We start from the raw sequence: 26,904 nt of genomic DNA, 5'->3' as shown, positions 1-26,904 counted from the left end.
CATCTCACTTTCCTCCGCTCCACGGACGCTCTTGCTTCAGCAACCGAGGCTTTCTGTCGAAGCCCCCAGTCAACCTTCGCTCAATGGCAAGTGACTCCTTCTGCTGTACTGCCCTCAAAGTCTGGAACCTTCTTCCCTCCCCCCCCAAACATCTGTGCTGCCGACTTCCTGTTCACATCACGGCTCCAGCTTTTCCCTTTTTTCCTCTGTCTGTGGACGACGACTCCCTCTGTACAATAAATGAGCCCACTGTCCTTTGCTGTGTCTTAAAAGGAAGCAATTGTACGTAGATGCTCTTAGAACCAAAAACAATCCACTTTGCACCGTGGCTTTACGAGACCGTGAGTGATGGCGATCGCTCGGGGAGGCATTCATCCAGCAGTGGACAGAGCGTGGCTGCTGATGATGATGATGGTGCTGCTGCTGATGCTGATGATGATGGAGAAGAAGATGATGAGGACAGAGGATGGCTGTGGGCCGCGGAGAGGGTTCTGGTTTGAGGGTCTAGGAATGTCTCCTAATCGCCACGCAGTAGCAGTGGCTACGGATAGAGATGCCCATTGTGGTGAACACTGAGCCATTGTCTTGCCAGTGCCAAGCGGAGCCATTGCTCGGGGGAGAGGGGCCAAATGGTTTGGCCCACTCCCCCTACGCCCCCCACTCCTCTTTTCACCGCCCCCCTCCCCCCTTTCCAGCCACATGCCCATGTGATTCAATGAATTGTCAGCACATGAACTGAGTATCATTTTGTTTTACAGCCATGATCGATCCACTGCTGGATGAAGACTTTCCCCCCCCCAAACCGTCGTGGTTTGATGCATTGTCAGGATTTGAATCGATAACAGATTAAAACGACTTGTTGACATGAGTGGTGAATGCTCACCGAGTGGATCCACGACAGGCGAGCGCGCAGGACTCACTGCAGTCGAGGGCTGGACCAACAAAGGGGAGAAGGAGCGATTGGAATCTGCGAAAGTGTGGGTGAGGAATTTGGGTGCGGCCACGTTCAATCGAACTGTGATGGAGATGCCAGTGGGGAGAAGAGTTTGATTCGGCCAGCAGTGGATGGAAATTAGATGACGATGATGATAATGGTGGTGGTGGTGGTGAAGAGGAGGTGGGATGCTAATGAGGAAGGAAGATAAGGATATGATAATACTAATTTTACCCAGGAAAGCCACATTGGAGTCCAAAGGCTGTTCCAAGAACGTCCTGTTTTGGGATGTTTTTGGCCGACAGTGATTTGTGCAATATCAGCGACGGGAGGAAAGCGGAGAACCCGGAGGAAAGCCGCGCGGGACAGGGGGGAGAACATTCAAGGTCCACGCAGGAAGGCACCCGAGTTGGGAATCAAACTCGGGTCCCAGTTTCTGAGGCACAACTGTTACCCCTGTGCCACTCTGCCGCCCGTGATCATGATCATGACATCAATCGATTGCACAGTCGACTCTCGATCATCCGGGGCGATGGGGTTGAGGGGGGTGGCCCGGTATAAAACAAAAACACGGATGATGCAAAACTGGCGTCAGCGCGTGTTTATAGCGGGACCGCGGTGAAGGCAGAGAATACGCCGTCTGTTTTGAATCTTTATTCAAGTAATCGGTCACCGGGGTCGCGAGCGAGGAACAGCTTCATCGTAGAATCAGCGTGCGCGTGAGGAGGTGCAAATGAGCGTGGATTTGGCAGTACTTTTTCTACATGCCCCTCCCCCCCTTATTGGAGCTGCCTCCAGTGGGGGGGCCTTTCGCCAGCAGTGGCGTGAAAAAAGTACGTATGTATGTTGAACTTCTTCTTCTGTACGTAGCCAACCGCGCTAATCGGAGGTGCGGGGGGGGGCAATAAACTAAACACAAAAAAGCAGTTCTCAAGAAAAATACATTTCAGGGTTGCCGTGCATTTGCCTTTTACCATTTGTTTTTTTTTCCAAGCTTCGTGGCGGGTAGTGTCGGATGCTTGTACATTTTTAATTACCATGATTAATTGTCAACGGACCGATGCGCAACATCTCCTACGAAAATGGGACAATTTTTTTTTAAAAGGCAACAGGAGAGCGATTGTGGCCATACAACCCAAACTATGGACCCGCATAGTGAATCCCTGTCGTCTGCGCTCCTTCAACAGAAGAGGAAGAGCAAAACTACACAGCCTGTCTCAAGAAGCCCTCTTCGTCGTGGCCAGCAGACCTCGACATTGGCATTAAGCTCATGAACATAATGCCAAACGCAAGAATAGTGTTCTAATAATAATGCGTCGTGCTTAATCTTTTCCACTTGAAAGGTTTTGTGCTGTGGAATGTGTTTATACGTTTGATTGTTTACATGACGTAATGCTGCCTCGATAAATAATTGAAAGGTTCTTTTGTACCATTCTTGTACCCACCCCCACAAGCCCCCCCCCCCATCCACCCGGGAGTCGCCCTTGAATGAAAGCGAGGAGGAGGTTCGCTCAATGGGCCTTCCACCCGCCGGGGATACCAAAAACAATTGAAGATCTACAATAAAACCATCTACAATAAATTGTAAATCTTGTGGGTTTACTCTACAACACACCGGTGTGCTGAACTACGAACGAATTGGCATGCTTTGTTTAAGTGACAAACCTTACTAATTGGCTGTGTTGGATGGTGGTGGCGGTTTTAACGATACATTTATATATACACGACCTAAACCAAAAACCTCGATTATCAACTATAATACATTACAATTTTTCCATATTTCTTCACTTTTTCACCGGCCCGGTTAATCTGCAACCCGCGTAACCTGCCCACGGATAATCGGGCGTCATCTGTGCATCGATGGTTTGCGTAAGAAGTAACGATGATTATGATGATGATGGTGGTGGTGGTGACGGTGGTGAGGATGACAACCCATTTCAAATTCAATTTACGAAAATAAAGTCACGTGGGTTCCAAAAGTGCAACTGTATTCAACTGAGTTGTTTTGCCAGTAAATATATTTATTTAGAACCCAAAATGAATCGTAAAAATTCGCATTCCCATTTCCTGAGTGTTTAGCACGAAATAAATCATTAGCGTCCTCCTCCAGAATAAAACTTCTTCACTAAATGAGCAGTCAAGGCCGTGCAGCTAATGGAATGTGTAGTAGTAATAATAATTATACTTTTATTTTTCATGCGGAGGGAGAGATAAACAGGAGGCATAATTTCTGCTAATTTATCTATTTTAATATTAGCCACACTAAGAGACATCCCATGAATTTTAATATACAGTATAATTTATATACTGTGTAAATGTATTTTTTTTATTGTAATCAATAACATAAAAACATTTACAGCCTTTTGTCCAGCCACTGCTGGATGAGGGCCTCCACCCAAGGCCTTGTCGGCCATGAAGGGCCCTTTGACCATACGTTCACCACGCCAGTCAGTGCGGGTGGGCGAAGAGCTGCGGATTTGGGGGGTAAAGTGGCAGTGCCGACTGAGTTGCTTCACTCACCGCCGGCAACATCGGTGGCTGAGAATCGAACTCGGCTTCGCTGGTTGCTTTCGATGCGACACTGCAAGCTCACCACTGCCGCCGCCACCACCGCTCCAGGCAAAAAACAAAACACCGGCGCCCAGTTGACGCTCGCGCGCGTACAGCTCTCCCTTCGCTTCATGCGGGGAGTAGCAGTGGATGCGTTCCAAAAAAGGTGCACGAAGCGAAAACGGCATGAGGAGACAGCTGCCCGCCGAGTAGCGCGGACGGTACACACGGAGTACACACACAGAGTACACACACGCGATGTAGCGCCACGTCCAACCGCATCACAGCACGCGAGGGAATTCAAGCCCGCATGATAGAGCGAATATTTTGTTAGAAATGGGTTCGCCGCAGAGAGACGCGAAAACCGCACAAAACCCAACAGGCGCCGAGCGAGGGGCAACCTGGACTCTGATTTGTGCGTGCTTCGTGGTGATTGAGGAGCTCGGTGGTAAGCGAACGTTGTTGTGCGCACGGAAACTTTTGAAGGTGCGGACACAATGACCTCTTGCCCCTCACCCCACTTAAACCTTAATGGGCCAATAGCCCCAACAAATGAGCGAACGGACGCACCTCTCCTCGTGTTTGACAATCCTTCTCCATTTAAATGTAAACTAAGCCCCCCCCCCCCCCACCGCCATCGAGTACTGGCTAAGCGTTCATATTCTGCTGATATTGGCAAAAATATTAAGCTATAAACAGGGCCGACGTCTCATCTAAGGTTACAAAATAACCGGGACACGTCGTGGGGAAAAGGAGAATATCTCACCAAAACCAAACGAGGGGAGAACTCCGCGCGAGGTTTTTGCCTCTCTGCGTTGACCGAGGTCCAATATTTCATACGGAGTGCTCTCGGCAATAAACATCCGGTTAAGCGGCCAGCATTTTGCTGAACGACGCCGACTCTTCTTGATGAGAAGCAGAAGGCCAAAACCGGCCCGCAGTTGGCTTGCTTTCACGAACGTTGCGTGATTATATTGGTGTGTCGAGGCAATAGGCTGATGGACTCACACTTATTGTTATTTATATATGTGGAGAGACAGAACGGGATTCTGCAAATACTCACGCATTTGCAAGGTATAAGTGTGCGTGCATGTGACTGAGTATTTGGCTGCAATACATTTCCACGTGATAATAAGCCACTTCGTTGAGCTCTCATTTGTGATTTTTATTTTATTTTTGTGATTTTTATTTTATTTTTATCTTACTTTTATTAATTTTAATGTTTTACCTACGTGACTTTACCGGAAAAAAAATCTAAGAATACTATCATTTGTGGCCAGGTTCCTTCTGAAAAATAGCTCTTTAGCTCAGTGGGCCTTACTTGGTAAAATCATTTTTTTTTATTTAGACCAGTGTTCTTCATTGCAAGGACTCTGGTGACCTTTCGTGTGGCACCTGACATGCGGCCTTCAACAAAGCACAACATCTCTTGCAGGCGGTGTGGCGGCCCTCAACACTGACGTCGTCTTATGGGCCACTTCCGCTGAGAAAATGAGTGAAGGAACACTGGTTTTAGGCAGTGTTGTCTTGAGTGGTAAATTACACTGGTCAACAAAAAAAAACATTTTTTTCTGGCCTGGACTTTTGCAGCTGTTTTAGACTAATTTCAGGGTGCTGATTCCAAATCTGATCTCAAAATTGCTCTATCACATCATTTTTATGCTATCGGCATACCCCATTTTCATTGATTTTACCCGATATTAACTCTGTCACTTATGATTGCAAGTTGTTGCGAGTCAGTGACTGCTTTAGTGTTAAAATATGGTGCTCTATTTTTAGGATAGTGTGTTTATAATATCATTTTATGTAGATATCCACACTTATTTAATATTTTTCTTCTGCAGTTTTATTGAAAATGCAATATTTTACATCTCTAAAACCTGATGTGATAGACAAAAACTGATGCCAGATTTGGAATCAGCACCCCAAAATTACATTAAAACCGTTGGAATACCTTATGCCAAAAAAAGTGTGTTGACCAGTGTTATTGAGCAACTGACACAACACCAGGGCTATTGGTTGTTCTGGGAAGACTTGACAGATTTCCCAACACAGCAGCTACCTCCTGGCAAAACCCGGGACAGGTGGCAACCCAGCCGCCGTCTCCGCTAATCCAGCGGTGACTCGTACTCAACCGCAAGTCGCCCGGGCTCCGTCTCGGCCGTTCGTGGGAGACGCAAAATTGGCCCGACTCTAAAACCAGGCGGTGGGCTTGTGGCCCAAAATTAGAATACCTGGCAAAAACTCCACTTTTTTTTTTCCACTTTCATGTGACGCGCGGCGGGGTGATTTAACCCCGCTGCCGGTTGGAATGCGGAGGTATCTGTTGCTTTTTTTTGTGCGTGTGCCATCGGGGGCGCTGGGACATTGCGGACAGACCGGTTCCTCTGGGAAGCGCACGGATTCCGCGGGGCTGGAAAACCCCACGGCGGCGTTTTTCCTCGTGCCCACAAACAGTCACTGAGCAAAGTACTCCACCCCCTTTGGGAAGCGCCGGAGGAGGGGTCACAGGTATAGGGTCAGCGTGAGGGCTCGTACTAGCGGCTGGTTGTCTAGCAACAGTGGCTTTCCGCTGAGCCTTACGTGACAATGCCTCAGTAGTAACAGTGGCGTGTGGCTAGTTGGCTTGCGTTAGGGCTATTCATCGTGAGTGACTAGATGGGTATATGGTTACAGCGAGGGTGATAGTATTTGTGACGGCCTACCTAGTCATGGTTAGGGGTACGGCGAGTACAAGTGGCCGGGTGGCTGGTTGGGTAGGGTTCGGATCATTGCTCGTACTCGCGGCTGGTGACAATTGACAGAGCATTTCATTGCGCATTGGTGAGTGTTCGGGGTAGGGGCAGGACAGGCGCGTGATTGGCTAATGCGCTCCGCACCAAACTGCTCTCGACCCTCTCTCCCCATCGCGACGCTCGGCCATTTCAGTTTGGGGCGAATTTTAATTTCAATGACTGCGCCGACCCCTCGACTCCCGCACCATGGGAGTGGTGGATCCGGGTCGGGTGCGGGGTGCAGTTACAATGGGAGAAATCCTCCCTCTCCCCCCCATCCTTTGAGATGACAAACTATATATTGTATCAGTGGCAGCTCCTGCAAAATCTCTCAGGGGGGGCAAATGTCTGGATGATTTATAAGGATAAGGTCCACCCATGCAAAGGATAAATTAACAGCTTAAGCATGTAAAGGCAACTTCACTTCTTTAATATTAATGAAAAATAAAGTGACTCTTACAATACATCTTGTTTGTTTCTATACTCACTATTAATACAATCCACTCAAGTTTCTTTTATTAAAGATTCCACTAGGTGGCGACAGATAATATTGTTGGATGCAACGTGCTTACGTATGATGACGTAAGCACGTTAGTGCGAGCCCTCCCGGAAGCCATAGAGAATGCATTGCAGCGCCCGCCCTTCGAAAAAAAACATCTTTGAATGTAAGTCTATGGGGCCACTCTGGGCGATTCTCAGCCGGAGTGAAATCGCCCAAAAAGAGGCGGTACTCCACAGAACGTGACATGACGCTGATTGGACTATATCCAGAGGCACAGTGACGGCTAGCGTGACTCTGTGGTTGAATGACATTGGTGGTGCGTCGCCCCAATCGCCCTAATGAAGAAACCACCCCTGTATTGTATTGACATTTAGCAGAGAAAATATTGTTTTGTGTCTCTTGATGTAGGGCCCTATTTCCTTCCCCAGGAGGTTTTTAGATCCTCCTGAGCACCATCGCGCGCCTCACCCGGGTAGAAGTCCTTGGACTTTGAGAGCTTGATGGTGGCTCCAGTCTCCTTCTGCAGCTGCACGATCGTCTGGCCGCCCTTGCCGATGATGGAGCCGGCGGCGTAGCTGGGGATGAGCACCTTCATGTAGAACTGCCCCTCGTCTGCTCCAGCGGGAGTGGTGGTGGTGGTCGTCGAGGCGGCAGCGGTGGTGGTGGTAGTGGCGGTGGTGGTAGTGATAGTGATGGTGGAGTCGGTGGTGGAGTTGGCAGTGGTGGAGGTAGTGGTGGTGGTGGGGGTAGTAGTGGTGAAGGTGGTGGTGGGAGTAGCGATAAAAGTAATGATTGAGGTGGTAGTGAAGGTGGTAGTGGTGATGGGGGCGGTGGTAAAGGCAGTGGTGGTAGTGATAATAATTGTGGTGGAGGTCGTGATGGTCGCGGTTGTGTAGGTGGCAGCGATGAATGTAATAATTGAGGTGGTGATGGTGGTGGTGGTCGTAACGGTCATGAAGATAAAGGTTGAGGTGATGGTGAGGAAGGTGGTGGAGGTGATGGTTGAAGTGGAAGTGGTGGTAATGGAGATGTAGATGATGGAAGTGGAGGTGGCGGTCGTGATTGTGGTAATGTTTGATGTTGTGGTGGTGGTGGTGAGGGAGGTGGTGGAGAAAGTGGTGGCGTTTGTGGTGGTGGTGGTGGTGGTGTTAGTGGTGGAGTTGTGATGGAGGTGGTTATGAAGATGGTGGTGGTGCAGTAGCAAAGGAGGTGGTTGTGGTGGTGAGGGAGGTGGAGATGGTGGTGGTGATAGTGGCAGGGGTGTTTTATACCAACAGTGGTGGCGGTGGTGATTGTAATGATGGTGATGGAGGTAGGGATAGGGTTGAGAGGCATTGGTATAACACATGAATGACAGACACCCTATAACAAATACTCAACTCAAATCTGCTGACCTAACAAGCCAAGCAAGTCACATCTTGATGATAGAAATAATAACATTAACTCATTCTGCATTGTCTTACACATCCCTTTTTCATGGGAGATGAGAACGGTAATTCGAAGTCAAATAATTCCAGTAGGAAAAAAATCAATTAAAACGACAAAATATAATCAGCCAACAAATTGCAACAATTCGATGAAGTTAAGTACGTGCACAAGGGTTGGAGCAGTGGCACAGTGGTTAGCGCAGAAAACACCAATAAAGGTATCCGTGTAGCCTCATGGTCCGCAGGGACAAGTGCTGTTAGCCAACACCTGTTCGGGCCCGAATGGCACCAAACGTGTGGAGTTACCATCACCGTGCCCGGCTGCCTTTACCTTCCTCGTGCTAATTTTGTTTTTTATGTACACTCTATGCCAGGTGCTCATTTAACACTGAGTTGACCTAGAGGAGACCCAGGATGGTTTGTTTAACCAGGTGAGAACGCAAGAGACCAGGATAGCCTCGTCTGCAAAAGGCGGCCTGTGTCAACAAAATGACAGGCGGTTGGATCTGAACCCGGGGCCCGTGGCTCCCAGCTCCAGGCTCAATGGACTCGGCTACGATGCGGTGGTTGGGGGTTAAGATTACGGTGCGGTGGGTGGTGGGGGGTGAAGATTCCTCTGTGCACGGAGGTTGTGCGTGGCCAGATATTGTACCCAGCTTTCCAGGATCTAGCAAAGTGAACAAAAAAACCCCACTGCACAATCACTCCAAAGACAAATCACCATGTGTAGCCCTAACAGACTGTTGGGGCAAGTGCTGTTAGCGAGCAATTATTCAGGCCCGCGACAGCACACGATGGGGTGGTGTCACTGGTGTGGCCAGGAACACGCCCCGCCGCCTTTGTATCCCCAGTGGCGATGTTTACACACACCGCTACAACAGGCACTCATTTGAGGCTGAGTCGAGCAAGGGGAGGCCCAGTACCGGTTCAGTTAATCGTCACCGGCGTTGGCCATGAGCGGCAATCGAACTCGGGTCGCCGGGTTCGTAGCGCAGCGTAGCGCTAACCACCGCGCCACCGCTCCGCACTCACGCGCACACACTCGCGCGCGCTCCAAAGCCCGCCGTGTTCAATGTCGCTGCGCCATTGCTCACACAAGGCGAGGTTGGAACGGGAGCGCACCGGCGGTGCCACGGCTGAGTGCATTCAGCTGCGCTCACTGTAGCCGCCGTCGCGCTGCTATTCCCAACGGAGTCGAGGCAACACAAAACGCGAACGCAGTGACCCCCCCCCCCCCAACGTTTCGCAAGGGACCTCGCCCGCCCGGTTGACCCGACTACGAACATCCCCTGTTAACCCCCGGGCAGCACTGAAGAACGACGGATGCGAAGACGACGCTTTGGGGTTTCCACCGCCTCTTAATTCTGCTCGTTACCATGTACTTCTGGAGAAGAAATGGTTGGATTTTTTCGATTTAAAGCTTTCGTGACTGCAGGGATTCATCTTCTTGGTTCTTTCGGTAAAGTCACGTAGAAGGGAAGAATTTTTATTTTATACTTTTCTTTTTATTATTTTATTATTTCCCTTCTACGTGACTTTACCGAAAGAACCAAGAAGATGAAATGGTTGGATGTTTTAGATATTGCAAGTGTTCTGTATTTCATTTAATTTTAGCCATTTTATTGTATTTGCATTGAGACCTGCACTGATGATGTATCATCATCGTCGTCGTCGTCGATGATGATGATGATGATGCTTGAATTAATTTGATGATGAAGATGATGATGGTGGCAATGAGGATGATGGCCCACAGTGAGTTTGATGAAGGTGATGATGATGATGATCATGACAATGCATTAATGTGTCTGAGCCTCTTGGCTTTGCATCATCACCATTTCATTACAGTGTGAGTGACGTTCATTGCCGACGAGCAATCAATTAGACCGCTCTCTTTCCTAATTCTCCCTCCCCGCTACACACAATGCTGCCACTGTGCACGCGAAACACATACGAGTAATGATTCACGTAAATAGTCGGAGTTACGATTACAGCGTTTTTAATTCACAACGTTTGTAATATCGCTTTGTTTGCGCGCGTGTGTGTAGGCGCTAACAGAACTTGCCCTAAAAGTCCGTCAAGGCTATACGGGGGATCTTTGTCGGTAACTAAAACTGTCGAGGTCACAATCCAGGCGAGTTTTTCCGTTTTACACAAATGATTTAGTAATGCCGCTGCCACTGCTGCTGCGGCATCAACAATGGGTGCACAAGCACAATTAACGACAACAACAAAAAACCTCAACACCTTCTACCTTCATAACACCGTGGCATTAAAAGAAAACAATCGGCAATGTTGCAGACGACGGCCCTCTCCAGATCACCTTGTATAAAGTATTATATTGTTAAAATTTGTAAAAATATTTTTAAGGCCAGTGTTATTGCCAAATGTGTAGAGTTGTTTTTGTGGTTAATTGTGCTTGTTCGACCGCTGCCAATGTGGCAGCAGCACCAAATAATTTGTCAAACGTTGGAATATTCTTAGGATGGTTGAGCCAGGTTAGTGCTTGTATGTGTGATTAGCAATGCTTGCCCGCTGTTGTAGGTATCAACATCTTTATTTGTCCTAGAGGAATCCGACCAGCTATGAAGCTTTTTTCACATATGTCCAGTCGGGACGCGTCAGCGAGTTACATCCGAATGGGGAATTCTTGCATGTATCTGTGCGGAGCTGAGTTGGGAGGTGGCCAGGAGATGGCATTGCTGAGTGTCACCTTTCTCCGTACGTGGTGGGTTTTCTCCGGTTTCCTCCCACACGAAGCTAAACTTGCATTCATGCAATTTACCCAAACATTCCCAATGCAACAGGGCCCCTTCCTGAAAAAGGAATACTGAGACTTAGTGAGGCTTTCCCGGATACACAAAAGGCACACGTGTGAAAGTCTCAAGGATTACCCGTCACACACTCGTGGTTTTTCACAAATGTCGAGGGCTCTCCAGGGGCCGGTGCAATGGATTCTTCACGTTCGATGCCGTGTACCTGGGACGACCACACCCGGCCCTCTGTATCGGAGAGTCTCACCGTCAGCTTGCCGATGGTTCACGTCTCGATGTGTAAGGGTCAGCTCCCTCCAAAAGCGTTGGCTCTAGTCACAGCCTTTACTTGAGAAACAAGCCAGAAACTAATAACATCCATACAAGGTGATAATTGGTTTTTTACCCTTTTATCTGGAAACAAAACTGACACCTTTTTTTTTTACAAGGAGTCATGTTTGCATAGACCACAATACCTGCAGTCATAATGCAAACAAAAAACACAACTCTGATAATGTATGCACTGTCCTTGAAGTTGATTGGTCCACACCCGAGACAGCTTTCCTTAGAGCCTAGTCTCACATGGGTTGGACCAGATGATGCTAAAAGGCACACGGACAGTGCATACATTATCAGAGTTATGGTTTTTTTTTGCATTATGACTGCAGGTATTGTGGTCTATGCAAACATGACTCCTTGTAAAAAAACAAGGTGTCAGTGTTGTTGGCAGAAAAAAGGGTAAAAAACCAATTATCATATTTTTACTGGCAAATGAGGTTCCAATGGTGCAAATCCATACAAGGTATTATCGTTTAATTTACTAGGCGGCGGTGGACATTAGCATATTGCTGCTACGTAAACTCATTTATTAACGTCATCCCCCACCCACTCAAAATGTTTCTGTGACTCAGTTTCTTTGGATACCGTCTCGGTTTATTTGGTTTATTTCTCGGTTCCTTGGGTTTTCTGGCTCCGTTTCTTGGGGGGTCCCCCCCCCCTCGGGTTTTCACTGGGGGGGGGGGGGGTCTCACTGATTTGAACCCGTTGGCATTAACATGTAAGCATTGTTTCAAATATATATTTAAATCATAGCATTTCACCCATGCGGTAGACAGGTGATCCCCACGGGCTCCTGACCTGCTCTACTAAATATATAACTGATTGCCAAACTAATCGTCGATAGAATTTGGCCAAATTCTACACAATGCAATGGGACCCACGCGAGAGAGAAAAAAACAAGCATCTTGTGACTCAAGCGACGCTTGTCTTGGGTAATATAAAGCACCGGGACGTCGTGCAGAACATGTTTTTTTTTAAAGGTGTAATTATCGTAACCCGGTGGGTTACCGACCGCGTAAGTTGGGTGCAAAAGCTGTAGGATATCGGGACAAGAGCCCTAAAATGTGTACCTTCAATAGGACACCACATACATTTAATTGCATGTAGATCCTTGCCAGCAGCAGGAGTAGAACTGCTCTGCAGTGCATGCAGCCTTGCACAATCGGCACGAATAATTGGCTCATCTCTCTCTCCTCTCTCTCATTAAATAATTCGTCCAATTAATTAAACCTGCGACGTCATTGCCGAAGAGTCCAATCAGGTCCAGGCAAGTGAGTAACAGCAGGGAAAGATGCGTTGATCCACACCAGATGTAATAGCGTGTATTGATACACATAGAGTACAAGTATACGTATCAAAGTATACATATTAGGGTGTGTGTATATGAGTCGACATATCGGAGCATGTTAGAATATATATTGCTGTGTATCTCAGTCTAAAGAAGAACGGGGCTGCCAATTGTGATGGAAACAGTTGAAATCTTGGCCAGGAGCTACACGGTATCGCCATCATCAATGTCATCATCGTTATCAGCATCATCATCATAAACCCAAGATAAGGATGACCCTCAAGACTCGTTGGCAGAGAGGGCCCTACATGTGGGACATTTGGTCAATTCCGTTTTAAATCAATGCGTGTCTGGATTTCGTGTTGGCAGAAAACTGGAGGACCCAGAAAAACCCCATTACACACACGAGGGGGTAGCACACTCAAGAGAGTTGCAAAGATAGATTCAGGAATCCATTGCTCGATGTACTTCCATCCCCTGGCCACCTCGCAGCCCCAGCCTACGAAGTCTCCTATTCAAGATATAACCAGGCTCAAGTCTGCCAAGCTTCTGAGATCGGGGAGATGTGTTAATATACCTTTAACTAGGTCCCAAATCTTAACAGAGAGGACCTCGGCCTAAATCGATTGCCCATTCACCAGTAATGATTCAAGCAAGCCTGACCCTGCTGATGAGACATCTCACGTCAAAACCGGTCCAGAGTGTTGCGCGTACTAAATCAATGCTGCTGAAATTGCTCACCCAGCCACAAAGCCGTGGTGCCGATGGGTTGCATAAAGAATTATTTATTTGTTGTGGAGAGCCTTATTTGTCCTCTGCTGATTAATATTGTTAAATGTCAGTCGTATAGGGCAATAATTACAAACGCTGTAAGAGGTTCGTGGAGTCTGACTAAAGCACCATCACCATGCAAGGGATTCATTGCCGAGACACACGCGCATACATGTTAATTACATACGTACACACAACATATATCCATGACAGTATAACAAGGCGAAAGATATCCCTTCTAGCCTTGAACTGACTGTCGGGGCAAGTGCTGTTAGTGAGCATAGATTATGCCCGACACGCCACACGAGCGTGGTAAGTGGCCAGTACACCCCACGCCCGGCCGTCTTTGTCTCCCCACTGCTGATGTTTAAACACACTGCCCCAGGCACGCATTTAAGGCTGAGTCGACTTAGGGGAGGCCCAGAACCGGCGGCGTGGTGTGCCAACCGCCACGCCACGGCTCCCGAAAATACATTGCTGTATTCACATCTACATAAAACACAAATATATACACACATTACGTGCGCGCACACACACACATATCAAACAAAGATACGCACACACACGATACGCGTACACATGCTCGCATTTGTGTGATCACGGTGACGATGGTGCCAATTATCTAGCCAGGAAAACCTCAGCGAGTCTCAAGACTTGCTGAGGGAGGGTCCTGCCACACTGGAATGATGCCCCCCCCCACCTGGGACCCTCCACCCCTCACCTGAGCCCCCCCCCCACCAGCCCCCCCATCTGTATCCCCCCCATCCGCCCGTTCCATTCGTCAAAGCACCACGCCGCTGTCCACCAAGGAGGTAACCCCCAACACCGCCATCTCCCGGCCACACCTCGCAGCCCCACGCCTACAGCACCTGGCATGGTGCTCACCCATCCATGTACTGACCAGGCTAACAAACAAAAAATATCCCTGCTTAGCTTCCAAGGTCCGACGCGCTCGGCCTCGTTGTATTGCGATCATCATTCTGATTGAAGGCAACGACAAATGATGTTGATGCCGATGATGTTGATGATAATGTTCATAATGATTTTGATGATGATAATGACAATATTTATGATTTTGATGATGATGTTTAGAAGAGACGTTGATGACAATGTTAATGATGTTGACGATGATGGTGTTGATGATAATGTGATGATGACAATGTCCATGATGATCATGTCGACGCTGTTAATAAATTATGACGATGACGACGTTCATGATGGTGATCACAATGTCTGGATTCTCCAGTCGTTTCGACGGATAATGTGATGATGACAATGTCCATGATGATCATGTCGACGCTGTTAATAAATTATGACGATGACGACGTTCATGATGGTGATCACAATGTCTGGATTCTCCAGTCGTTTCGACGGATAAGTAATACAAATGGCACCGTTTATGGTGTTGATAGTGGCAGTGTTGATGATGATTTAGTTGATGATGTTGATAATGATAATAATAATAATGATGATGTTGATAATCTCTTTGATAATAATGTTAATAATGGCAATGTTGATGATGTTGAAAATGGAAATGTCGATGATGACGATGCATTTCATGATGATAATGGAAATTTCGACGATGTTGAGTATGACAATGGCGACGTTGACAAGATGATGACAATGTTGATGTTGATGATGATTATGATGATGATGATGCCATGTAATGGGGAAGCCAGCCGAGCAGCTGAACACCTCACCGGTGTGAATCCTCTTGCTAGTCACCCCTTGATCCGTCGCGTCTTCCAGAGGCCGCTTGCGGGACTCATAATGGATGTCCACCTCCACAGCACCCACGTCTCCTCCATCCTGCTGCTGCTGGTGGTAGTGCTGGTGAAGCTGCTGACTGGACGCCATGGCGCTGGTGCTGTCCGGAACGCGGTGCTCACAGTGCGGATTGGATGCACGCGATATGCGCTCGCAGTCTCTCATCATTCCATGTCCGTCATTGTATGGAAATCGCTCCTCGCTCTGCGTCTGTCACCCCCTCCCGCGTGTCTCCGTGTGCGTGCGTTTGTGCCTTCCTCTCGGTGTCCCTCTATCTCCCCCCGTCTCCCCCTCGCTGCGTCTGTGCGTCGCCTTCCTCTGTCGAGTCTCCTCGTGTGAGCTTCCTCTTTCGTGTATTCGTCTCGATGCGCCCGCGTGCGTGCGCGCGCGTGTGCGCGTGCGTGTGTTCCTTTGTGCGTCTCTACGTCTCCGTCTCCCTGTGTCCCGCTCTGGGGGTTTTTGTCTCCGTTTGTGAGTCCCTCTGCCTCTGCCTGTATCTCCCTCTCCCTCGTTTGAGTCTCCGTGTGTGGCTCACTCCGTGTTTGTGCCTGCGTGTCCGTCTGGTCTGCTGTGCGCTGTACGTGTGTCCCAGTGCGTATGTCTATCCCGTCTGCGTGTGTGTGCGCCCGAGTTTGTCGTTCATCCGCTCAGCGTGATCTCCGTCGCTCTCTGCCTCCCTCCCGTCGATACCTCCGTCTGCAGAGTCTGTATCTCTCCCGCGTGACCCACGTGTGTCTGCAATCCGCTTGCTCTGCGCAAACAGGCGCAGCGAACTGTGATAGCACGCGCGCCACTCTCCCCCCCACACTCTCCCCTACCCCAGCTCCCCTTTTGTCGCAAGATCCCCTCTCTCTCTCCCTTCTCGCTCTCTCTCTCCGACGCAGACTCGGCGGTAAGAGTTGTATAGAGCTGGAGAGAATGCACGCACAATCAGTTCGCTCTATTCCCTCTCTCTCGCTCACCCCTATTCGCTCTCTCCCTCGCTCTTGTCTCACTCCAAGCCTCTCTCTCAAATGCGGACGCAACCTTTAATAGAACGCAGCAACAGCAAAGATAAACCACGCATAATCAATGAGCTATCTCCCCCTATCTCCCCCTATCTCCTCCTTCTCCTCTTAGTATCTCTCGCTCTACCATGCCTCACCGGCTCTCTTTCTCTCTCCTCCCCCACGTTTTCCACACTCTCTCTCACCCCCTCCCCCTCCTCTCCGTTCTCTCGCCTCTCTACCCCCCCCCATCTCATTCACTCTCTCCTCCCACTCGCCTCTCTATTCTATACTCCCACCCCCACCCCTTCTCTCTCCACTCTCTCTCCAACTCTCCCCCCTCTCCTGCCTCTATCAGCACCCCTCCTCCCTCTACACCCCCTCTCTCTCCTGGCTCTCCCTCGCCACTCCTCCCTCCCTCTTTCTGCTCCCCCCTGTGTTGATCTCTCTCCCCCCTCTCCGCTCTCCGCTCGTTCGCTCATGAATTCACCAATCTCCCTCCAACACAGCGCCCTCTGCACCCACACGAGAACACACATAATACAAACAAAGACAACGTTCCCCCGTGTAGCCTTAACAAACTGTTGGGGCAAGTGCTGTTGGCGAGCACCTATGAAGGCCGGTACGGCACACGAGGGGGTGGGTGGCCAACAACACGCCCGGCCGCCTTTGTCTCCCCAGTGCTGATGTTTACACCCCGCAGCAGGTACTCGTGGAAGGCCACGGTTATCGGACGTGAGTGGGAGGTCGCTGTGTTTGTAGCGCGGTGCGCTAACCACTGCGCCACCACTCCGCGCACAAAGCAACCGCGCGCGCGCGCACACAGCGTGCGCAATGAGATGCGAGGCACGTGCAGGCGTGATGACGCGTGATGACGCGTCTGCAGGGACGATCACACACATTCGCAGCGGCTCTGTGGTGATGTTGATCCCGTTGTTGTTGTTTTTGTTGATCTGCAATGCTAGATTGGATAAATAAAGTACGTGGAGTCGAGGGCGGTGTGTGTATGTGTGCTCTGCCGGCCTTCATAGGTCCTCGCGAACAGCACTTGTCCCAACAGTTTCTAAGTCTATACTTTCCCGGAGAACCTTTGTCTTTGTGTATCAATACTCAGAGCCACACAGACGTCTCTGGGTGGCCCGGGGCTCATTCCCCGGGCGGGTGTGGGGGGGTATGCCACGTGCCCCCCTGATCTACGAGTGGTGACGACAACAAGGTCCATCTGCGAGGCCCTCTTCTGTTTGAGACCCCGGGGCAAATTGTTGGCGGAGGTTGGGGGGCGGGTGGGCAGCGCATGTGGCATGGGGGGGGTGTGATGGGGAAAATATTCCACGAGAAACGAAAGCTCTGGATATATCCACGTACAGACAAACACACACACACACGTGAGCTAATCTGGTTGTAACCAATATCCGCGGTGGTGGTCCTTCTCGGGCGAGTTTTCCTCTTCGGCATCCAATCCGTCAGCAGTCCCAGCCCCGAAGTCAACGCGAGGCCGGTCTCGGCCCTTGGATGCAGCATTAGGGAACGCGCTATGGAAATCCAAATCAAATCTAAAAGAAATCCATCCAACCGCGCATGGAAAATCAACCCGGATTCCGCCTCCCACGACGGCGACGGGGCCTCGTCACACCGGATCCGCACGGGGGCCATGGAAGGCGTGGACATGTCGTGGAGATTGGACGACAAGGGGACCCTCGAAAGTGATCATCCCAACCGGACAATGGAGCAGCGATGACAAACGCGCTCGCTCGGCTGCCCCAGAAACAAAACAAGCATGTTGGCAAGAGGCACGGCCGGATGACACAATCCAGTGGCTGGCCAAACAATGAAATGGCTAACCAGCCAATCCAGTGGTTAATCAACCAATCCAGTGGTTAACCAATTCAATGGCTAACCAACCAATCCAGTGGTTAACCAACCAATCCAGTGGATAACCAATTCAATGGCTAACAAACCAATCCAGTGGTTAACCAACCAATCCAGTGGATAACCAATTCAATGGCTAACCAACCAATCCAGTGGTTAACCAACCAATTAAATGGCTAACCAACCAATCCAGTGGTTAACCAACCAATCCAGTGGATAACCAATTCAATGGCTAACCAGCCAATCCAGTGGTTAACCAACCAATTCAATGGCTAACCAACCAATCCAGTGGTTAAACAATCAATCCAGTAGCTAACCAATTCAATGGCTAACCAACCAATCCAGTGGTTAACCAATTCAATGGCTAACCAACCAATCCAGTGGTTAACCAATCAATCCAGTGGCTAACCAGTGAAATGGTTAACCAACCAATCCAGTGGCTAACCAATCCAGTGGCTAACCAATCCAGTGGCTGACCAAGCGAATTTAACTTCTAAGTGGCTGCTCTATATCAGCCAGACGAAGAAGTCTTTGCCCATCGCTCATCGCGTCCTCTCTAGCCACGCAGCTTCCTGCCCAACCCCACTTACGGCCCCCCTTGAGCCGATGCCGAACAAACCCAACACACTCGTCGATGACGCCGTGGCCTCAAAATGGAAAATGTAATGTCGAGGCGACGTTTCGGGCAATGGCCCTTCACGCCGCCTAGATGAAGGCCACGCAGTGTTACCGTCAACGCAACAGTCGTAGCATTCATCTTCTTGGTTCTTTCGGTAAAGTCACGTAGACGGGAAATAATAAAATAATACAAATTAAACATAATGAAACCATATAATAATATAATAAAATAATATAATGATAAAATGATAAACTAATGAAATAATAACTTTTTTTTTATTGCATTACTATATTATTTTATTATGTTTGATTTGTATTATTTTATTATTTCCCTTCTACGTGACTTTACCGAAAGAACCAAGAAGATGAATCCCTGCAGTCACGAAAGCTTTACATCGAAAAGTCGTAGCATTTCCAAACAATGCGCGTAAGACCTCGAACCGGCGCACTTCCTCGAAGCCCACGAGTTCCCCAACCCTCCCCGGCGCCGTTCCCAATGCGGCAGCGTGCACACCTCCACTCGTGCGCCCCACACCTCCTCAACTTTACCGCTGCCCGCGTTCCTTTGCTCGTTTGTTTGCCCTCCCGCGGATCTCCACCGCCGTCACTTTCCAGCAGCGGCCGCGGCAGCAGCCGCCCATCGCGAATCAATGTAACGATCAATTTGCTTAGGTTTTTTCGGTAAAGTCACGTAGGTAAAAAATTAAAATTAATAAAAGTAAAATAAAAATAAAATAAAAATCACGACGTTTCGGAGGCAACACAAGCTTCCGTCTTCAGGTGGAACCGTCACAGCACGACACCTGAAGACGGAAGCTTGTGTTGCCTCCGAAACGTCGTGATTTTTATTTTATTTTTATTTTATTTAACTTTTATTAATTTTATTTTTTTACCTACGTGACTTAACCACTAGATTGGTTGGTTAGCCATTGAATTGGTTAGCCACTGAATTGGTTGGTTAACCACTGGATTGGTTGGTTAGCCATTAAATTGGTTAACCACTGGATTGGCTGGTTAGCCATTTCATTGTTTGGCCAGCCACTGGATTGTGTCATCCGGCCGTGCCTCCTGCCAACATGCTTGTTTTGTTTCTGGGGCGTCTGAAAAATAAGCTAATAGCTGACTGGGCTTTACCTGGTAAGATAAAAAAAAATGTTGAGTTGTATTTATATATATTTTGTATATATATGTGATAATTTTACCTTTCCTATACTTTGCACTCCTGTCGTGTTTTGTATTGTTTCTTGTTGTCACGTGTTGACCTTTCCATATTGGATATCTGTAAAAAAAAACTGCTTTATAGCTCATAGGATTCCTCCAGTATGAATAAATAATCTGATTCTGAGGTGCACCTTGAAACCGTCACGTAAATTGTGTAAGACTCGCTGCTGCCAGGTCACGGGACAGTGTTATGGGTTGCCTTCCTTGAGATGACATGACAGGCGCACCACCTGTGCTCCCTACTGTGCCAACTTGCTGCGTTTTATCCGCCCTGCGCTCTGCTCGCTGTTGTGAGCGTCGCGCCTCCGCCCTCCGCTCCTGTTGGAGGACCTCCAGCAGCGCATGGGCGTTATTCACGAGCCTCCTTCACAAAGGCCAATCTTGACACCGCTGGTAGCAGTCATTTGCAAGTCCCCTTAACTCTACATCCTTCTGTACCACATCACTCCATCTCTTCTCTAGCTCGTACAGCGCCCGTTTAGCCCCCCTCTATCCGGCGAAACAGAAGCTGCGTGGGCATGCGTGGGCATGCGGTGGCTGGGCATGCGGGCCTGCATGACCCAGCCAACGCAGCTTTGCTTGCCAGAGGATCCCATGGACAGGACTGTGTCCAGATTTTTAAGGATCTGTGAGCAACTCACACAATCCAGTATGATTATATAAAGAATGCATCGTATGCAGGCCAGCCTGAATGTTTCAAACCGGCGCAGATGTATGTTGAACTTATTTCGCACCGTACGTAACCAACCGTGCCAATCCAATGGGGTGCACGATTCACAAGCACACAGAAACTAAACGTCTAAACTAGAATATTTATTTTATTTTACCAGGCAAGGCTGAGCTATGTAGCTTTCTTTCAGAAGCGACTTGGCCACAAATTATAGCCCAGTGAAGTGGCTTATATGGAAATGCAAAGCAGCCTTAATGCTTGTTTCTAAATGTGGAGTAAATTACCGGAGGATCAGGAGAAAAATCCACACGACCACGTGCACATGCAAACTCCAAATATGCAGGTGTCAGGGTCGGGATCGAACCCACGACCTCTCCTCCTGTATACCAGGCGAGGTAGTTAACATCTCGCCACCGTGGCGCCCAAGGAGACAAGCAGCTTCAACAGCAGGAGTCGCACTCCTGCTGCTAAACCGGAACTGGTCATTATTAGCACGCTACCCAGGTATGGGAACTCCTCCACTCTCTCCACAACGGCTCCATCACTCGTGAAGGGGGTGGGGGGGTGGAGTATTCGCATTCACGCCGAACCCTGAGAAACGCAGCAGCCAAAGGGGGTGGCGAGTAGGCATCCGCGAAAGTTCCATCCTCCATTCAACAGTAACAACACCACGAGACACGCTTCACGTAGTTTTGTAACGAGTCGTAACGCGGTGTGGCCTGTGACCACATAACCCGGAATACGCCCGATCTCGCACTATGCGCACCTGTGATTAGGGGCCGTCCGTAAATGACGTCACGCACCTAGCGGGGGGGGGGGGGGGGGGCAGACATTTGTGACGATGTGTGACGAGGGGGGGGGGGGTTGAGAAATGTGACGTCACATCAAAATGCGCAACTTTAAATAAACATAGACAACACGTTCTACTTTATTAAATAGACTTTTTAATAAATGTCTTCTCCTACAAAATCATAGTGTAGCGCCACATTAAATACGCACTACAATGACAATACTTTGAAGCGATTTGAAGCATGTTTTATTTTGTGGGGGGGGGGGCAGAGCTTTGTGACGTCATATTTGAGGGGGGGGGGTCTGACTTTTTGTGACGTCGTGTGACGAAGGGGGGGGGGGGGTCAAAAAATCGTCCAAAATCGCGTGACGTCGTTTATGGACGGCCTCTTAGCACGGTTGGCTATGTATGGTGCGAAAGAAGTTCAGCGTGCATACGAGTCGGTTCGAGCCTGGTCGATGGGCTACCGACAGGGCGTGCCGGATGTTGTACGTCCTAGGGCTGCGAGTTGTGGCCAAGCGATGGCTGCTCGGTTGAACGTCATCTCCCTCGTACTCCGGTTTCTTCCCGCATTAAGCCAAAAGCTCATGAATGGATACTCTTAGTTTTTTCGGTAAAGTCACGTAGGTAAAAAAATGAAATTAAAATTAATAAAAGTAAAGTAATACAAATAAAAATCACGACGTTTCGGAGGCAACACAAGTCTCCGTCATCAGGTGGGACCGTCACAGCCAGATTTGCTGTATCAAGTGATACAGCAAATCTGGTGATACAGCAAATCTGGCTGTGACGGTCCCACCTGATGACGGAAACTTGTGTTGCCTCCGAAACGTCGTGATTTTTATTTTAATTATTTTATTTTTTATTAATTTTAATTTCATTTTTTTGCCTACGTGACTTTACCGAAAAAACTAAGAGTATGAATCCTTGCAGTCACGAAAGCTTCAAATCTAGAACTCATGAATGGAATTGGCCAAGAATCGCAACTTGAGCCTGGGGAGTCGGTGAGACCCTCCTGGATCAACACATGCCATTCATGCTGCCCCGCAGCACGAGTCCCCACTCGTTCTGACACTTTTGTGTTGCGATCGAAACGTCGTGAGTTTTTGTTTTTTTAATTATTTTTTACATGTTTATTATTTTAATTTTATTATTTTATATCTACGTGACTTCACCGAAAGAATCAAATAATATTTTATTATCTTCTTGGTTCTTTCGGTAAAGTCACGTAGAAGGGAAATAATATAATAATAAAAATAAAACATAATGAAATACAATTCTCACGACGTTTCGGCCACAACGCAAGCAGCCGTCCTCATTCGGACGCTGTCTTTCCGACAGCCCTGTTCTTCACCTGAGGACGGCTGCTTGCGTTGTGGCCGAAACGTCGTGAGAATTGTATTTTATTATGTTTATTTATTTATTATTGTATTACTTCCCTTCTACGTGACTTTACCGAAAGAACCAAGAAGATGAATCCCTGCAGTCACGAAAGCTTTAATCGAAAAATATTAATTATTTTATGAAATATTTCTCTTCAATCAAATTGAACCAACACTTCAAAGCTATACTCACTTCAGGACGCTTCGTAAGAAGGGATGATGGATGGCAGGCAAGGAATGGAACGAGTCCGAGAGGCCATCCACTGTGGAGATGGAGCGATGTAATCAGCTGCTGTGCGGCTGCTGGGTGGATTGTCATATCGCATGATCGTGAGAGATGGCGTACGCTTGGAAAGTCATTGATCCAGCAGTTGATTGACCACGGCTGACGAAGCTAAGAGACATCGGGCTAGCTGTGTCCGTTTATGAACTTTCACCAGCTGCTGTAATGTGATTAGAAGCTCATGTGTCGGTGTTGCGTGACGATTCCTTTACTAATCTAGTTTCCTCGACTCCATCTCTGGCAGGAAATATCTACCATACTCTCCAGTCAATTGGACGCTATAAACATTTATATTTACGAGATCTAACTCAGAACGAGATGGATTATGGCTAAAATTGGTCGCGAAAGCCTAGGTTGTTAAACTGAAGAAAAAAAATGTTGTGTTGTATAATCGGAAGAATACGCTATTGCAGGAGACGGAGCGAATAAATCAGCACGGTGCGGGTAGATGCTATGTGGATTATTACACACGGTCGGAACGTGAGAGGTGGCGGATATTTGTTTGGGTTGGTCTTAATCCAGCAGTGTTTGACCATGGCTAATGATGATGATGGAAATACCTACTGAAATGTGGTGGGCCGCGAGGGCTGGCCTGGGTGAAACCCCGCAATGGAGAAGACCTTGTTCAGCAATGGGACACGAGCAGGAATAATAACAGGAGTGTTGTTAATGAATTAATTTCAACTCGAAAGGCGCCACCACACGGGATTTGCCGCTCACTCTCGAACAGAGAAGACGACACAGAGGCTCGAGTGAGAACCACAGACGAGCAGGAGGAAGGCAACACAAATTGTCCGGGTTCTGCGGTCCTTTATATGTTAAGGTGTTATCCAAACCTTACTAATTGCGTGTGTCTGGTGGTGGCGGGTTTAACGACAAATTTATATTTACACAATATTACCCAATAATCTCTATTATGAATAATATTAGTCGCCAAGGACTGGGTGTTAAACTATTATCAGCCAATTAATGATAATTCACTTGTCTGAGAAGAGCGAGTATTTTGGGGACCGTATTTCAATCTTTCACGATCAGATTGTCTATGTTTTCACCATTCTCTTGTTTGTTTTTCCCCCCGTAACAAACGCTATTATCTGGGAGCCTCTATCCCGCACTGGAATGGCAAACAGCTGCCTCGTCCCACGGGCACAACCAATTACGCCCGAGGGTTTAATTTAGAGCCCTCTCTGGAGTTATCTTATCGTCCTGCTTGCTTTTCCAGATATCAAGCGGACAGCTAAAGTTAGCCAACACTTGCGGACCATCAGCCTACGGGTCTACCAATCTTTAGCCTTAAAAAGGAAAAAATATATATAATGGGCGAAGTCTCGGGAAATGGCTCTTCTTCATGTGACATCAAACAATGTTTAACACCGTTTGGCGGTGGGAGGGGAACGGACAACACGGAACATTAAACTTTATTTGAAAATTATTGCACAATTTGCACTGCTCGCGCATTTTCACGGGACATAACTGAAGTGAAACGCAAGCGACATGGATTTCGTATGACCCCCTCCTGCAATTTATATCGACTTTTCGTGCGACACGTAGACTGCCTGTATTTCGTTAATGAGCATAAACCATCACGCGAACTGCGGTCATCCTTGCAGCAGCGACTTTTGGCTGCTAACCATCGAACAACGACGGCCACTGCATCGTGCGGCGCTTTCAGATGCGCTTCTGCGGCCGTCTGGAACGCTCTTCCACGCGATATTAGGGAGCCACTGGAGCTATGCACTTTTAAGTCTAGGTTGACAAAATCATTACTTTATAACTGCTTTTTGTATTCCGTTTATTGTCCTTCCCCCGCACCTCCGATTAGCACGGTTGGCTACGTAGGGTGCGAAAGAAGTTCACCATACATACGTATGCAGTATTGATGCACACGGATCATTTTGTATTGTACGCCCCACACCATCCAAACCTTCCCTAAACAAAGTCACGCTACAGGTTTGGGGTCGATTGGATTTTCCAGCACACAATTGTTCACGCAGAATAATACATCTACAGCAAGGAGAGGGGATTGAATACGTTGGGAGCCCTGGCGGGGGGTTGCCAATGAACATTCTCGAGATGCTAAGTGGAGGCGAGACTTGGGTTGGTCGAGGCGTGTGCGGAGAAGTGACAAAGGAGATTCGATGGGAAGGGGCCGTGGAGTTGCCGTCGTTGGCAGGGCAGAGAGGAGCAGTGGCGAGTGAGCGAGTGCGTGTGAGATGGGAGGATGCGGTTCAACGATATACGGGCACAGCGGATGTCACGAGAGCAGAGGCGCGCGGTGCACGTGGAGAAGAAAAATTAACCCGTAAAAACAAAGTTTTTCACTTTAAATCCTTTATATGCGTGGCGGCTAGAGTCCTCTCGTCCTCTGGCTTGAGATGGCTGCCACCTATGGGTCAGATGATTGCCTGCCACCATTAAGCAATTGGTAATTAAATATAATTTATTTTTTCTTAAAAAGTGTAACATTTTGGAAAAAAAATTTCACGAAAATAAATTGTCACGCACAACGAGTCTGTGTGCAAAATGTCAGCTCGATTGGATCACGGGAAGTGGGTTAAAAAACGACCGAAAGATTTGCACGGTCGTAAGCACGCAAGCAAGTGAACTTAATATAAAGGATTTAAAAATACATGCAGTCGCCCCCACGCAGTCGTGGGACATTCGGTTGTTACTCGATGCTACTTTGTGCAAGTTTATGGGTCTCTGTGTAAACCTATGGGTCTCTGTGCAATTCTATGTATCGTGGAAGTGTATACGAGGCTGTGGGTCTCGATGCCAGGGCAGTGGATATGACGAGAGAAAAGGCGCAGAACAGAAGCACGTGGAGGGAGACATTCCTGGTAGCCGTCTCCAATGCAAAAATATATCTTGTACGTGTGTTGAATTTCTTTCGCACCGTACGTAACCGATCATGCCAATCGTAGGTGCGAGTCAGCTTGTTGAAGCAGACTGGATTCTCGGTGCCCCAACAGTCTCGAAGACTAAAGGGGCTTCTCTGTATACGTCTGTGCACAATCACAAGATGACTAATATCCCCCATAAATCCCCTATATATATCCCATGTAGGGTGCTGTGTGGGACGCACAAATGACTGCGTGGCCATGAACCCCCGTGCCCGGCCGCCTTTGTCTCCACAGAGTCGAGTCGACCTCGGGGGGTGTCCATCAATCATAGAGATAACCGCCGAGGATGTCAGCCGTACCGTACTCACGTCGCAGGGTTCATAGCGCTGCGCGCTAACCACCGCACCACCACCACCTACAGACATTGACAAATATCCCCCGTATAGCCTGAACAGACTTAAGGGGCAAGTGCTGTTAGCGAGTATCTATGAAAGCCGGCACGGCACACGAAGCTGGTGGGTAGCCAACACCCCCACGCCTTTGTCTCCCTAGTGGGGATGTTCACACATCGCACCAGGTACTCATTTGAGGCTGAGTCGACCTAGGAGAGGCTCAGGACCGGTTCAGATAATCGTCACTGTGGTGTTGGTGGCCGTGAGCGGGAAATCGAACTCGTCTGTCCGGGTTCGCAGCGCAGCGCTAACACTATCGCTCCCCAGACACGCGCACACACAGGCAGACCTTTATTTAGATTGTATTTGATCTCAAATCTCAGCAAACGAGCTCAGGAACACCTGGTGTTTTGTCTAGCGACCACAGACGCCGTGAGGTGGGAGGGGGTGTGGTTTTGTTCTGCATGTTGAAATATGGTGATTGGATGATGATGGATGATGTGTTGGATGTGATGATGGTCTGAGTATTGGGGGATGATGGTAAGATGATGGGTGATGTGCAGAGGTGGGACAAAGTCATTGTTATGCAAGTCCAAGTCGAGTCGCAAGTCATCAAATTCATGACTCGAGTCTGACTCGAGTCCAAGTCACATGACTCGAGTCCACATCTCATAGGTGGGACAAAGTCATTGTTATGCAAGTCCAAGTCGAGTCGCAAGTCATCAAATTCATGACTCGAGTCTGACTC

General features: G+C 48.4%; 1 protein-coding gene across 1 annotated transcript in view; it reads right to left on the bottom strand.

Moving 5' to 3' along the window:
* LOC144729688 (RNA-binding protein Nova-1-like) overlaps nucleotides 1–16,292 on the bottom strand; it is a 48,590-nt gene extending 32,298 nt beyond the window's left edge. Inside the window, exons 1-2 of the mRNA XM_078610119.1 lie at nucleotides 15,036–16,292; nucleotides 7,229–7,372 (exon numbers count right to left, since the gene is read on the bottom strand). Of these exons, the coding sequence (XP_078466245.1) occupies nucleotides 7,229–7,372; nucleotides 15,036–15,270 (379 nt within the window). The 5' untranslated portion in view covers nucleotides 15,271–16,292. The remainder of the gene's footprint in view (nucleotides 1–7,228; nucleotides 7,373–15,035) is intronic.
* Nucleotides 16,293–26,904: the final 10,612 nt, after the last annotated feature.

This window comes from Lampetra planeri, chromosome 33 (assembly GCF_965212315.1).
Source record: "Lampetra planeri chromosome 33, kcLamPlan1.2.h2, whole genome shotgun sequence".
NCBI classification, from domain to species: Eukaryota; Metazoa; Chordata; class Hyperoartia; order Petromyzontiformes; family Petromyzontidae; genus Lampetra; species Lampetra planeri.
This window is presented reverse-complemented; position numbering and strand designations above follow the sequence as displayed.